The sequence below is a fragment of the Lepidothrix coronata genome, unplaced genomic scaffold (assembly GCF_001604755.1).
Source record: "Lepidothrix coronata isolate B3197 unplaced genomic scaffold, Lepidothrix_coronata-1.0 Scaffold223, whole genome shotgun sequence".
Classification (NCBI taxonomy): Eukaryota; Metazoa; Chordata; class Aves; order Passeriformes; family Pipridae; genus Lepidothrix; species Lepidothrix coronata.
The window spans coordinates 1,024,289-1,040,296 of NW_016690403.1; the positions used below are offsets into that span (position 1 = coordinate 1,024,289).

A 16,008-nucleotide genomic window follows, 5' to 3' on the forward strand; every position below is an offset into this window, starting at 1 on the left:
AACAGCTGTGAAATCTGGCCATAGTATATGAGACTAAATATTACTCTTACAAGATAGAACTTTCATCTGTTTGCAGATAAACAGGAAAATATTTAAGAAATAGCATTTTTACAATACCTAAGCCAACATGTACAGATTATTACCAAAAATAAAAGATCAATATATGGGAAAAATATATTTAAAAGAAATGAAGGATAATAATGAGTATTTGGAAGGAATGGAATAAGAAGTTATTTACTTTTTATGCTTGGATTAACTCTTTCCAAATGAAGCAGGTAATCATGTATGAAATTGTACTTTTTACTGAATGTCATCTTAGACTTTGGTGAGAACCCTTGAGACGAAAGGCTAGATTTTTTCTGAGTTATTTATCATCCTAAGCTTTTTGAATGCTCTGTGTTGTACTGAAAAATACTTCTGGTTCTATACATTGATGAGAAATGCATCTTAAAGAGGATCTCATACATACCTAAAATAACCTTCTGCCAGAATTCCCCAGAAAAAAGTGGGTGATCTGAGAAAACAAGTGTTTTCCTTCAATAGTGATTCAGTGTTATATTGTGTAACACAAATAGCATGTTCTGGTCATATGAAGCTTTTGTTAATCCATAGCAAGATATCTTCAAATCCAAACAGAAATCTGCCTGCTGCAACAGATTGAGGATTATCTACTGAATTCCACTTTCATTTAATTCCCTGAGATTATTTTTCATGAGCGAAAAAGAGGTAGAAGGAGAAAGAATGAGAAAGAGAACAGTTAAGAACAATTAATCAGATAATGCTAGAAAGCCTTACTAAACTAATCAATGTATTATTCAATATATTATCAAGTAATAATGCACTTTGGGAACCTACTGAACCATGCCTATGTTTGCTAAAGCCAGAGAACCGTGTCACCAAACCAGAATGAATTGTACTCACAATGATCAAAGAGATCAGTTACCTCTTGGCCATTTTGTGTACATCCTATGAGAGGGTGTACTTTGCTTTTCCTCTCCAAAAACTGATGAAGACACAGAAGACTTCACAGTGCAGATTAACACTAAAAAGGCTTCAATTAGATGCATAGCAGATACTGATGCAGGCAAGGGAAAACAGTTCATTGAGGAGTCTGCAATCATTTTTCCTCTTCTGCTATCCTCAGTAATGCCTCTGGTTTCTACTTTTATAGGCCTAAGAGACATTCTTCCAAAATTTAAGCATCCAAACTGAGTCTTTGTGCAGAAAAATAAACACTTGACCCCCCCAAAATCAATAACATAATTCTGTATTCAGACCAGTAGTTCGTGTTTATTTGTGGTGATGGCCAATATTTTCAAACCATCTGCGAAAGCACTGCCCAAAGAGATCCAACAGGAAAGGCAAACAGGCACAAAAATGTCAGGGAGTGGAGAATACCACCAAATACTTTATATATGATTAAAATTACAGTCAACTTGACCATCTCAGATGAATTACTGAGAGCCCTTAGAGTTACCTAGTTCAGTAAGGGCTGTACCTATGAGCCCAAAAAGGCTCTACAGCTGCTGTGAATAGGAGGCAGAATTGAAGGAGGTCTGGAAGTGAATTGGGAAGGCTGGAATTACACATCATCTTTAACAGAGAGACAAGAAGCCTGCTATGCTTCAAATAGAAAACCAGCACAGGGATTAGGAAGATGAGTGGTTATGTTCGAATTAATAAAGATGACAAACGCAGGGCAACTGTTTGCATGAAGTGCAGAGAGCCTGGGTGTATTTTTGGAAGTCAGAGGCCAGAGAGATGCCACACCCCAACAAGAACACAAGTGAGAAAGCTCGTAGTGGCTTGAGAAAGAAGATGAGGTGTGTGACCCATGTAATGATATTTACACTACCAAGAACTGTCTTAGTGTCCGAACTCATACTGAAAAGACACCTTTTAGCTTCTGTTATATAAGGCAGGTGATACAATCTGCTCCTGCAGCCCGTGAGGGCTGTCACCCCAAATATGTTTGAGCATTACAATTTTGTTTTGTAATGTAGTAAAGAAATTATTTTCTGGGAAGGTAAGAATTTGGAAGAAGGAAAGGTTACCAGTGGTAAAATACTTGGAGGTCCTTAGAATACAAATACAAATATTGCTACTCTTTTATTGAACCCAAATAATTAACTACAAACCACAGACCATATTGTACTGACTAAACATATCAGGTATTTGTAAGCTCTTTGGGGCAACAAAAATAAACAATACATTAGCAATGACCTTTTCCATTTTATTTCCTGTTTTCTCCAGGAAATGCTAAAACATCTCACTAAGCTGTCTTAAAGACTTAAAGCATGCACTTAATATTACTTAAGACCTTAATAAAGGTCTAATGTAATGTAGCACATGAGATTAAAGTCATGACAAATCTTTAGGGCCAAATCCTTAACTTCTATGTCTACCATAACTAACAAGGCTTATTCCTGTCTGCCACTGGTTTTTGTGATACAGATCCACGACTGCCTCCTTGATGTCAAAATGTAAATCTCAGGTGCCTCTGTTTCGCCCAGATAAACTCAATATGCCATAATATGCCACCTCTGTCTCCAGAGAGTTCATTTCTCAGAAATTAAATTAAGCAATTCCAAATTACTTGCTATTAATATCCAACCATTTTTAACCACTTTTATACCCACTGAATACATTTTAACTTCTTAATAGCGAATCACTTTTACTGTGGTATACATCTTAATAAGGATTATTTCTATAATGAGTTCCAGAATTTACTATTCAGTCATTTAGGGATTATGTGTATGAAAACAACTTATATATAGATTTGGTTTTAAACGGGAATAACTTTACAGATTTCAAAAATTGGATTTTGTTTTAAGCTTTGAAATAAAATTATCCCTTGGCCAGAAACCAAGAATTTCAGCTTACATGGTAACTTTGAAGAAGTTCTGAGTATGAAAAGACTTATGGAGAATACTAGGAGAGAAAATTGTTTGCAGCTTAAATTATATAGTTTGTTAAGAAAGAGAAAAAGAAAAGAAGAAAGATAGAAGATACTATATCCGTAAAAACAATTCTTCTGTTTCCATCCCCAAACCACTGTCTCTCTTAATATCTCTGTGGTAGATAAGCACAGAGGGGATTGAATTCAATGCAATATATATTCAGACCAAAAACTGAGAAACATTTGTTATCTGCAATCATTACCTGCATATGCCATCTGAGCTCCTCAATTAAACACTAATGAAAGGATATAATGAAAAAATCCAGAAGTTTAATAGTGAAATTATGTCCAGTCATAAGTAGTACTTATTTTAAATAGGACCTCCCATTAGAGTTTGTGAGCAAGACTTCCAAACAGCAAGTAAAGAATGTATTTCGTCAACAAAGGTGTCATGTCTGCAGTGACACCTGGGAAAACAGGCTGAGGCAGCTAAGCCAGGGTTCAGTTCAGCAAGGCTTTAACATTCAAGCCCTTAGCCAGGAAAGCACTTTCATCTGTGTTTAAATGTTTACCAACATAGTTTTCTGCACCAGGATGAGAATACGGAGCAGCTGGCAGTATGGAAAGTATAATCCTGGAAAATCTGACAGATATACGCTAAAAATGCAACATTTGCCAGAAAGTCTATTCCAATTATGTCCTGTCTTCTAAATTATTTCTTTGGTAATCTGTCTTGGAAAACTGTAGAGCTTAGACTAGCACCTGTTTCTTTATTTAACAAATTATCTCGAGGTGTGTTTGCCAAATTCCCCGGGATCTCAGGAGGACAGATTGCATGTAGAAGTTTTGCTTTAGTGGCTTCCGGTGGAATTTCTTATTGTCAGTACTCTGCCTGTTATTCTGCGTGTCTGCAGCTCATAGAAAGCTGCTGGATCTGTAGAAAAGGAAACTGAAGATGGATTTATTCATGTGGGAGATATGCTATGATTAGTAAAACTTCTTTACCCTTCCTTAGCTTCTACTCATGTCCCATTAATTTTAGGGGTTTGCACTCTTTCCAAGTTTTCAAGTGTCCATCCTCACCTGATGGTCCCATCAGCATCTGCTCAAGTCATGGAAAGACTCTTCTTGTTTTTAAAAAGTTCCTGATTGTGCAGTTTGGATAAGATCTATAAAGGACCAACAAAATCTCTGAAGCATCATGATGCCTTCTCTGTACCCATGGAAAATGAGGTCTGAAACCATCTGCACTTTGCCAACGAGCTTATTCTTAGTTGCCACGAGGCTTTGGTGGCTGCCCTAAATTCCTTCCTGGATCTTGCTTCAGAGCTCACACAGAGTACGAGATCCATAAATGACACCACATGTAGCTGCTGCTTACATCTCTTCCATGGAGACCCCACAGGTGAGAATGGACTAATTCAAGTAATGCCAGATGGGGACCTCTCCATATCCCGGCTTCATCTTGTATCCATTCACCCTTAAAGCTTGTTGCTGTCCTGCCATGGGGGGTCCTCCACAGAGCTTTTGAGGAGGAGCCAAGGAAACCTGCTGGGGAACTGGACACTGTGGCCTGAATATATGGACATTTTGGGTTTCATCTGAAACAGTCTCTGGAGCACATTTAGTGGGTCCTTTGGCTTAGCACAGTACAGAGCTGCAGTGAAGAGGGGGAGAAACAAAAATCTTCTTATATAATCTTTCAAACTGAAGGAAACAATTTCATCTGTATCTGTTTCTGGACTTTGTATCATTTTCTGTAGTATCTTCTGCACTCTGTATTATTCCATTGCTAAATATATTTTGAAACTCTAGTTATATGAGTCGGCATCTTATAGACCTTAATGTGGTTTCTTCTCTCCAGGAATTTCAGAAATAAATCAGTAACAGTGCCGTATAAACTTGGTTCCCAAAGCAATGTTTCCAAATAATGCTTTTGGAATATGTCTGTGGTTACATCTACTGCTATTTCTCACCCTTGTAGCCAGTTGCACACATTAATCAAACCCACTCTCAGCTTCTGTTTGTACTTATTTATTATTCTGATCTTGCCCTTTTTTCCAGTTACGAGGAGCTTTCTCTAGCCCAGAATGACACCTACTTATAAAAGAAGTTTCTAGTAGCTTTCTCTGTAGAAGTGTCTTTACTTTTACAAAGACAAACTTCTCTGACCATAATCAGAACCATGACAATTTATAAAATAAAATTCTCTTATGATGACGAGAGTCAAAAAAGGTATGCCAAAATATTTCTGGGAGAAAAAGAAAAGCCTGGGAGATATATGTTTGAATGTGTCTGGAATAAAAATTGCTGCTATTTTCCCAGTGTTTTGACTAGTCTTAATAGTCACATTCAAATGTGAGAGATGGGAAGATAGGCTTTGCAGTGATCGTTATGCCTAGCCCACTCAAATGCCAAAAACTTCAGAGCTAGGTAGGATTTGCATGTTTGTGCTTTACATTTTACTTACTGGAGACTGATAGAAAGGCAAAAAAGATAAATAAGACACTGAGTGAACCCATGCATGGTTTCTTCTCATTAAAATAAAGTTCAGAGCCACCATATTATTTATTAGTTAGCGCCTTTAAAACAATTGACCATTTTTCAGGAAAGGATTTTCATTTTCTTGCATAAAAAGTTCTGCATAGTTAATAGTGATATTTTCTTTCTATGGAATAGATATCTTAAGTATTTTTTTTTTTTTTACAAAATTTTCTGTACCTCAGCATTTCTTCTTGAAATTGAGCTAGAAAACATTTATCATAGTGGGGCATAAATAGGAAAGGAAGATGTAGCAGTTTGCATCCCTATTTCTCGTGGAAGGCAGGAGTGTGAGTGGCAGTGGGCAGCCCTGCCATGCAGTGTGGCCACTGCTCACGACAGGCCCTCCTTGCACTGAGCCTGCAAGGCCCCAGGACAGGGGCTTGGCCGGGCATGAACATCTCTTGACCTGCCCACAGCTTCTTTTGACTTAGTTTAGCTGCCACAGCAATTTAGCTCCTTGACCAGACATATGCAGCTAATTTGTTTGACTTTTTGCATGGTACAACCGGAGTTTTATACAAACAATAGTAACGATCAATGGACTCCACTGAGCCTCCTTTTCTCGAGGTTAACCAGGCATGGGGTGACAATACCACTGGATAACCCTGCCTGGGTGCATTTTACAGGAGAGGTGCCAGCAGTCCTTACCCTAAAACTAGGATATTTATGTCCCACAGAATTAAGGAGACCCTGACATGAAGCCATTCTGATTGCAACAACCATCAAGGAAAGTCCATCAGAATTCTACAACAAACCCACCATTTAATGAAATTCATAGGGGAATTACAGGCACACTTGTTGACAATTTTCCTACTCAGCTGACATAGAGACATTAGTTTGCCACTTACATTCTTAATTTATCACACATCTACCCTGTTATCAGAACTAAATTCCACATCCACCCCTGCACAGTCTGTTTTATGAGTATGAGTACAAACAGCGTCTTGCATGATATAAGTTGGTTTAAGTGGGAACACATGGGTTACTATTGGTTACCATGCATTAAAAATGAAATTAAATCAGAAGCATTGTTTTAAAAAGAAACAACAAAAAACCAGTTTAGTTTTTACCATTTGCTTACAGTCATTTTGTGAATGAGTTAGCTACATGATGATGTGTATTAAGCAGCTATTTTCTGTTCATTCAGCTCTTTCATCAAGACACATTTCTACCTAATAAATATTCCAGTAAAGTCACTTCCATGATCTAAGAGAAGTAAGAATTATTAATATATTCCGAATAAACCCATACGGGTTTCACATGTAGTTTTGACTGGCTTTCTAAACATTCAGGGCTTATCTGACCCACTTGCTTTACCAAAGATACAGGCTTTAACCTTGCTGATAAGTGCAATGCAATTTCATTTCCTAAGGCACGGTTAGTGGTTGTTTCTTCCTAATTAGATGGTTTACCATCATACCTAGTCTTTATCAAACACAAATAATAAGGGACATTTATGGGCTTATTTATGTTATAAAAGTAGTTTACACTTACATGGAGAGATGGTATCACTTGGCTTACCATAGCAAGGAGAAGGACACTAGTCCTTTAACTGGGGTAAGCATTCAATGTTCCTGACTCCCAGCCCAACACTGGGAACACCTCATTATAGTGCTTTGCTGTGTACCAAGACAGAGAAGAAAAGAAGAAAGACATTCCATGACAGATTTAATTCTAACGAGGATTTATATTCAATTTAACTTGAATTTATAGCTCACATCAGTACACACACAAAAAAAAGGATTTTAAATCTAAAAAAAATGCTCAGGAGTGTTACTCAATAAGCAAAACTGCTGACATTTCTAGCACCTCACATGTTTGTTTTTAAACATTAGGAGATAGTGATGAGAAGATGACTACATCATGAATGACTGATTCCAGGAGTGACTTCCTTCCATGTCAAATTACTGTGCAAACAAAATACAGAAAAACATTGTGCAAGAATTCTGAAAAGCCACAAATATGAGTGCCTCATGCATTAGTATAGAACAAGAAACTATTTTTTTATTTCTTGAATCTAACTGAGCAATAGGATAGGGTTTTTTGAGCTAATGTTGTTTAAATAGATGGCTGAAGGGCATCAATGTTTTCCTAATTTGACTCATTGAGAACAGAATTGAGCTTTTTACTCCTCTTTTTAATATATAGTGAGATTTTAAGGAAATCTTTTCTAAAAGCAATGTACGTCATTGGGGAAGAGAAATCACATAAAATACTAACAGATGACAGTTATATACAATAAAACACAGCCAGGAAAAATGAAGTGGGCTCACACTAAAACAGACCTAGTAAAATCACATTCCAGTAATGGCCATTAACTCCTTCTCTTGAGATTTCCCAGCTATAGTGGAAATCTGCAGGAGCTGAGTAATAGCAACTGGCAAAAATCATGCTCCAAGTACCTTAGATTTCACATGCAGAGATGCATAGAACAGTTTCAGAAGAAGATAAATTTAAAGAAAAAAGGAGGAAAGAAGAGGATGAGAAGGGAGAGAACTGGAGAGAAGAGGAAGGTAAACAAAACAACCTTCTCAGGTTCATGTAATTCCAAGGTTACACCTTTTACAGTTAGATAGAGCCAGTAAATTTCAAATAAAACAGAAGATCAACTCAAGCTAACCCTGTGATGCAGAAGAATATCTGAACCTATTTCCACCTTTTCTGTTTGTTTCTAATGCTTTCACTTGCCAGAACCATGGTGAAAACAGGTATGGGAATAGATTATATAACCTCCAGTAAACGAAATGTAAGGAAATATATTCATACATATTATCTTTCTTATTCCTTACTGGCTAAACAAGTTTGTTTCAACCCTCTACACTTTGTTATCCTCCCTAGGGGTAGCACACGATTCCAGTGCATACCCAAAGGTTCATATTGTGGTGGAATTAGCTTTGATTATTTACGTCAGCCTGTTCTGATAGATCTGAAGGTGGAAATCCTTTATCAACTTATTTAACAATGTGCCTCAACTTTCTGCTGAAGAAACAGATTCTAGACTGGGTGCTACATTTCAGCTTTTGGTTCTTTGCCAGGACTGCTAACACTGGTCCCCGTTTCCGGGAATTTTTGTGACAACTTGCCGTGACCATTTTGTTGCTACTAGAAATATTTTAAAAGGAATAATAATCCTCATGGTCACTCACAACTTGAACCCAATTTGTTGTGCAATGCAAATATTGCACTACAATTTTTCAGTATAGTGAACCAGAGAACAGAGTAAATACTACAAACGATAAGTTTTATTGTTAGACCTCTCAATAAATGCACTCCAAACGGCTTTTTTAAGAGGTGTTTTTGTGAACATACAGGAAGGAAACAAAACTTAAACCAACTTAAATTTTTCATTTTCAATATTTCTGTATAAACACTTGCTTTAGCCACATTGACCTTAATCTGAAAATATGGCAAATAGATGCTTTAACAATAACTACAAAGAGCTAAAATTTATGATATGTTATGTGCAGTAGTTGATGTGAGTGCATATCTTGGGGAAGATGTAGAATGACTGTAGGATAAACCAGTCTGCTGTGACTGACAATTTTATAGAGACCAATACAAAATTCTAATTGCCATATAATATTTTAGAAGTCTGTGAAGAGGTTTAAGAATTGGACTGTTTTACTCAAAATGTCTGAAAAGTACCAGTGAGATACTGTGAATTGTTGAATGACTAGAAGAAAGCTTGTAAAATCCACAGTGTGATACATAGGTCTGTGTTGCCAGGTATCATCTCTTCAGTGAACAAGAGATGAAATGTTCACAGGGATCCAGGCACCCTTTAAATCTCAGGGTAGGCACAGTTTTCAGAAATGAGTGATTGCTGGCAATCTGGGGCCTTCATGCTCAGTAAAGATGACTGAGAAGTCATCTGCTGGGAGTACTCATCTGTGCTCCTCTAGTGATTTCTGGGTCTTGAATACCCATTTTGAGACTTGTGTACTCAGTCCCCATGTAATCCTAATGTTTCAGCTTATGAGAACTGTAGTATTATTTTAATAATTATTGCCTTGTACACTTCAGTACCTCTGTGACTTAGGGATGAAAGAAAAACTCAGCTTTGCTTTGTTTTTAAGCAGTAATCATTTCATGACAAGGTTTTAAATACTTTACATGATTTGAATAGTTCATGAAATGATAGCTGTAGCAGAAGCAGTTGCCTAGGAAATAAACTACCTTCTACAGGTGACCTACCTAAGATCCACCCTACCCAAAACACTGAGTAGAGGTCAAAACTATTTAGTTTCTTCCTGTGAACTTCCTCATCCTCCCTCACTCCATGACTGCATCAAAGGGCCAAAATACAGCTTATACTCTCTTTTGGCCAGGTGTGAAACAAGTTTTGCTGGAAACTCTGGGAATCTAGGATTTCAGGCTCTTCAACATAGCTCCATCCAGAATTGTAGTTGCACCAGCACCACAACTCTAGGTGAAGGGAGTAGGACTACATGATTTCCACGATTTCGTAGTTCAAATTTCTCCACATCATTTTGTGTTAAATGACTGGATCTCCTCTTTTCCTCTCTAAGCAAAGCATTATTCCATCTTTAATGTAAGAAATGATTTGGGAAAAATTAATCTCCACATTACATGATTTGCAGTGCTGAGAAAATGGAAGGTTGGGTATTGTGATGAACATTTAGTAGTGAAAGAGAAAATAGGATCGATTTTTATGGTAAGGATAATAGCACAATCCTGGGCATAGCCCTGGGATTTAAACAATACGAATGGACAGCCTAGAAACATGAACAGGGTGAGAGAATCCAGGACACAGCTTTGTGCAAACATGCTCTGTTTCAATCGAGATGGCTTTGCTTCAAACGTGGTTGGCAGCCCCCAGAGAGAACACAGGTACTGTCAGACTGCCAGAGACACTGTATGCTCCTCAGACTCATCTGTCACATCTGCATACAGCACCTCTGCATCCACTGTGGGAGCCTGGAATGTCTTTCCCTCACAGTGACCATATTATCACCATGACTAATGTACGACCTATAGATTAAGGTAATTCTTTATGCACATCAGAGAATGAATTTAACTTGACTCTTCATTAAATAAACAGTGCTGTTATGTAAACTAGCAAGCCTCGTTTCAGTCCTTCCCTGAGAGGTAGAACAGATTGGTGCTTTCAATGGACAACTCATTCTAGATGTAAGTAGTTTATTAAATCTTTGCTGAAGGCTTTATAACTTCTATAGCCTACTTTGTATAAAAGATGAAATTGGCCAGAGTTGTTCAACAAATAAATTTAAGTTTGTAATAGGATTTAAACTAACTAATTGTTAGCTATTCAGTACTGCTACACTTCCTTTATGCACTTTGTGGCTGCTCTGATTCTGCCTGTAAATGGCAATGCAACAGCAGGCACATTTCAGCAGGATAATTGACTCTTGGGTGAAGGTCCACAGAAAATTCTCAGTAATAGTTAAAATTAATTTTCACTCCTGTTTAACACGTGACATGGTAAAAAGCTCCGTGGAAGAATGAGGTTTTTATGTAAATGTAGAGTGAGATACCAGTTTACAGATCTTTGCACGTTATACAAAAAAATCTAATCTAAATTAATAAATGCTTATTAGCATGTAGTGATTGCTGCCCTTTCTCTGCTTTGTGAAGATGTATTTCAGGTAATTTGAGTCATACAAAGAGCCCCCTGAATGTTAAACACTCATGGTTAAGTATATATGTAAGTAATTACCATCACAGCTACCTCATACAGGCTTAGCTGGCCAACTGAGCAGGGATTGCACCAGATGACCTCCAAAAGTGCCTTCTAACTTCAAGTACTCTTTGGCTTGAAGTTTCAAGTTTGGGTTCTGACTCTCTTAAGCCTTCTTTTTTTCAGCTAGGGAAAGTGGATTTATGTAGAGCAGTTTTGCACACATCTTGCAATGGCATTAATGGCCGAGTGGGAATAGCTCAACTGTTGAGATTTTGTGTCAGTGTCCGAAACATTAACCTTCCAAAAATTTTACTGTAATCTGCAAGTAGGTAAATAGATGTTTCTTTTCATATCTATATTACTAGATTTGAAAACTTCTGGCAGTCATAAAAATAAAAGCAGATTTCAATATACATTTGGGTATAATCTAGGCTTTAACAAATTTGTTCTGGACATTAAAAGCTTTTGCAAAATTTAGATGATATAATCAGAAGGACTGATCTGAAAGTCTTAAGGAGATGAAAAGGGCTTTGTTGTTATAACTTTCATTAGTATTAATTTCATTAGTATTTGGCTATGCATGGCATGGCCAAAGCCCTGCTCATCTGGATAGAGATGGACCTCAGGTTGCTCTGGCTGGTGTGCAGGTTTACACAGAGACACATTTAGACAATTGCATACCCATACTAACTTATGATCCTCTTGGAATTCTGATAAAAGCTGGCATTTAGTGGCATTTTTCCCTAGCTACATTGGCTGTGTTCTCTCTCCTCTGTCTCCCACTAATCTCATAAAGTATTTGCTGGTTTTTGAGATGTGGACTGCCAAAATGGCTTGAAATGAGAGATGAGCAAACAAGTAGATATTTCGTTCATGCAAATAATTTCCAAGAAGAAACGGAAGTTTTAGTGACTTTTGACTGCTGTTCAATAAGGTTGTTCTAGATTTGAGAAAACCACTAGACACACCTACTCCTAATCTTGCACTGTCTAGGACACCAGATTCTACTAACTCGCTGTTTCGAAGCTTTCTCATCCCATTGATATTCAGTAACACCTTGCCTTTATGAAAGCATGCATTTGATTTACTTTTTCTTTTCCATTCAGAAAATTATATTCTTTTCAGAGAATGGATGTTTATATGGTTATAAAACAGGAATATGGCCTTTTATACATAAAGTTGTATTTCTTCATTATCTTTGCATGGTTTGAAAACATATAATCTAGTGCCTTCTGTTTGCAAAGACTTTATTTAGAAAGGTTTTCTTTCCTCCAAGAGAAAGAACTTGGCTTCAGTTATGTTCCTTTGAATTATAATTAGAACTTTGAACTCCAGACAGCTGAATAAACAAATTTCCCCAATTTAATTATATTGGTCTGTTTGTCAGTACGAGCAGAATACTATGGAGCACATACCCAATTAAAACTCTGCTTTTCACTGCCTGTAAAAGCCTCTGGCTTGTGCAGCCAGAAGGAAGAAGTTGGGTTGATAGCTCTTGAGCTGGGAAGCTGAAGCTCCCAGGTTCATACTGCTGGTGTTGGGTGGCTTAGGGGTGCCTGGAGGCTGCACTCAGTGGAATTCAGGACATGGAACGAAGGCACAGGTTAACCAATCAAAGCTCAACTCAATGCAGTGCAAGTCTGGCTCTCTCTTCATGCTGCACATTCCCTGTGCACAGTCTCAGGCTGCTTCAAATGTCACTGTACCTTCAGCACCTCCCAGGGAGCAGAGTCTTACACGCAGAGGCACAGACGTGTTGTGGCTTTGTCCTGTCAGGTTGTGCCCACGGGGAAGAAAGGACCCAAAACCTCTTTCGTAGTTCAGTTGTATTTGTGCAGTTGGTTTACAGCTCCCAAAGCCCAACACGGGAGAGCCTTCAGGCCATCCATTCTGAGTAGGTCCAAGCTGGATGCAGCAGGAGAACACTGCAGGGATGAGTGGGCACAACCTCACTAAGGCTGCTGGTAAGGGAGTGGTGCTCTCAGACTCTGGGCCCACTCCTCCCTGCACTGCTGCATCCATGGCCAGCTGGGCCTCTTTCAGTCTCGTGTGCCAAGCACAAGACCCAGGCCCCAGAAGAATCTACTTCTCTGAGCTCTTTCCCACTCCTGTACAGATTCTGGCTGAAATGGGAAAATAACTAAATTTTCTGCTTTTAACCCATTTGTATCCAAGTTCTACCCGCTGGCTTAAGAAATCTGTAGTATCATTAAGAGTTTTCATATCCAGCAGTGTTCAAACTTTGTCACAGAAGCAGGTCAGGAAAGAAGGACACTGGTATATTATGCAAAAAACAGTTGCCTAGCACTGTTCAGCTGATTATCACTGACATTCTGAAATTAAAATATCTGATTCTGTCATATCTTGAAGTAGGTTCTGTATTCTCCTTTAGAACTGGAGGCACAGATTTTGAGAAAACAAAACATCCATTAAGACCAGTCTACACATTTCTGACTCCTAACTTGCTTTTTTTTTTTTTTTTCACTGTGATAAGCAGGTTGAATTAGATCTGCTGTCATCCTGCTCAGTAGCAGAAACAACTAGCAGACAGACTTTTTATCCTCTCTGGGTTCTGGTTAGCAAAAGTGAAAATGAAAACCCTTGGCAAAAATTTGTGCTGAACTTCCCAAAATCACAATAGGCTCAAGTTCATCAGAGTGGAGAAAAGCTGCGTGACAGTTAGTTTGAATGAATCTAATTATCAGTCATGTCAGTAATGTGGTGCATCAAATCATTCTCTCCAAGAGAAGTAATGCAACAACACTGTGTACATAATAAGTGATATTTTGGGGGAGAGTTGCGTAAGCTGAGTGACAATTAGATTTGTTTCATAACAGGTCCCACCTGAGGCAGTGAGAGAAAAAATAGGCGCGGCAAAGGTGATAAGCACTGATGTTCCTTCGAGGAGACTGAATGTGGTATCAACTGTACTAGAAGGAAATGCTGCTAAAGTGAACTGTAACCTCAACTGTTACATGGCACCTTTACTGGGAGTCTCCTTTTATAAAGCAGGCAATTTTTCAATGTTTTGTACAGTATTATTAAAGCCTGAGGTGGGTGTGTTTTGTGTCCCAAAAAAGTTACCTGCCAATTTGTATTTCTCAAGGCTATTTCTTCATTTTAATTTCTTTGTTAGTTCCACCCAGAAGGGAGATGATGATTATGAAGATTACACTTCAAATAAGACTTGGGTTTTGACTCCCAAAGTCCACGAGAGTGATGTGACCCTTATTTTAAATGGCTTGCTGGAAGGATATGACAACAAGTTGAGACCTGACATAGGAGGTATGTTGGTTTTCTTCCTAGACGACTTTGGATTAAGCAGTGAAGAGAAACAATTTTTATGTCATATGATTGCACACAGGAAGCATAATCCATTCAAAGTAGTTATGAGAATAAAATACAATGCAGTAAAACATCAGAGGCATGAAAATTAGTCATGAATTTGGAAGCTGAAATAAATTAAGATTGCTGAATCTATCCTAAAACATCTGATAAGACTGTTGTTAATTGCTGAATCAGGCTGCCTGTAATGATCTACCTGCATAGGAAGTTCTAAATTTAACTTCTGGGGACTGAAAAAGCAAGTTTTTATCATCTTTTTATAAGTGAGGGTGTTAGAGAATCACAAATAATATATTGAAAAGGAAGGTCAAAAAGAGGATACCACAGCCTGATCCTTGTATGATGTGATGGATACAGAGCCTCCAATGGCAGCAGGTCTGCACTGGCTGATCCAGCCTGGGCCCTGCACTGCAGGGCAAGAGGTGACAGGGGAATGAATGGGGTACAGAGAAAGAGGTTCACAAAAAATAACTGCAGTCAGGCAAGGCCAGTCTCCCCAGATGTTTCCCACAGCCAGTATAAATATATAGACCTAAATCTGGACTCGTAATGGAAGTCTTATCTGACTGAATCACCTTTTACAGGAATCTTCCTCTCCACTGATTACTGAGGGAGCTCAAAGAGAAAAATCTGAATTGCTGCAAGTGTGTTTGAGAAGCCCCGTGTGTGCACAGCACAGGCAGACAATACCTCTGGAGAAGAGGATGCAGCAGTAATAGAATTATAGAAAAAGGCAGGGAGATTTCATGGCTGAGGAAGGCCCAGGAAAGCAGAGCAGCAAGGTTAATGAAGGAACCTGTTTCTAATGAGTTTATACAGGCTTATAAACAAAGGAATTTTTCACAGTGGGGGATAACATGAGTCTTTAACCTTCAATGTACATATACAGTGTAAATTAGCAGAGGAACTTATTCTCCCGATCCAAGACTCCAGAAACAGAGAGGAAGTAGACATTCTTAAAAGCAATTGAGAAAAAACATCATGTTTTAGTCAAGGTGTATAAGAATAATAAAGCTCCAATAGAGTAATTTCAAAATAAATTTATTCTAACAACTGTTCTTCATTTCTGTTTGAGAGCCTTGAGTAATAATTTTGCTTTGGGCTCCTGAAATTGCTACTTGCCTACAGCCACCTCTGCAGGCAACAGCAGTCATGTTGCATTTGGCATTATAATGTAAAACAAGTGGTCCAAAACACCATAAGAAAAAGGTTTGTTCTCATTGATAGTGTTTTGTCAGATGTGCTGCTGTGACCTGACACAAAATATACATCCTCTCAGTCAGATATGAGTCACTCTAAGCTAACAACATTCATTTCAGTATTTATTCTCATAGCATAAGGGAATTAGTTCTGATAGAATAAGCGATACAAGAATTTGTCTCAAAGTGTCTCCAGCTAATTTCAAACTGAAGACATTGCTGCAAATCTATATTTATTGTATATGCACATTTAAATGTGAGGCAACCACAGCCATCCAGGAGAAGTACTATAATAGTATGATTGTGTTTGACTTCCATGTAGTTGACTTTGACCTTCATTCATTTCACTGATTCTCGTG

General features: G+C 38.1%; 1 protein-coding gene across 4 annotated transcripts in view; it reads left to right on the plus strand.

Moving 5' to 3' along the window:
- The window catches only part of GABRG2 (gamma-aminobutyric acid type A receptor gamma2 subunit), a 60,496-nt gene that overhangs the window by 8,395 nt on the left and 36,093 nt on the right, over positions 1-16,008 (plus strand). For all 4 annotated transcript variants that reach the window (XM_017833872.1, XM_017833873.1, XM_017833870.1 and 1 more), the window contains one exon: positions 14,242-14,390. In XM_017833872.1, coding sequence (XP_017689361.1) covers positions 14,242-14,390 — 149 coding nt within the window. The remainder of the gene's footprint in view (positions 1-14,241; positions 14,391-16,008) is intronic.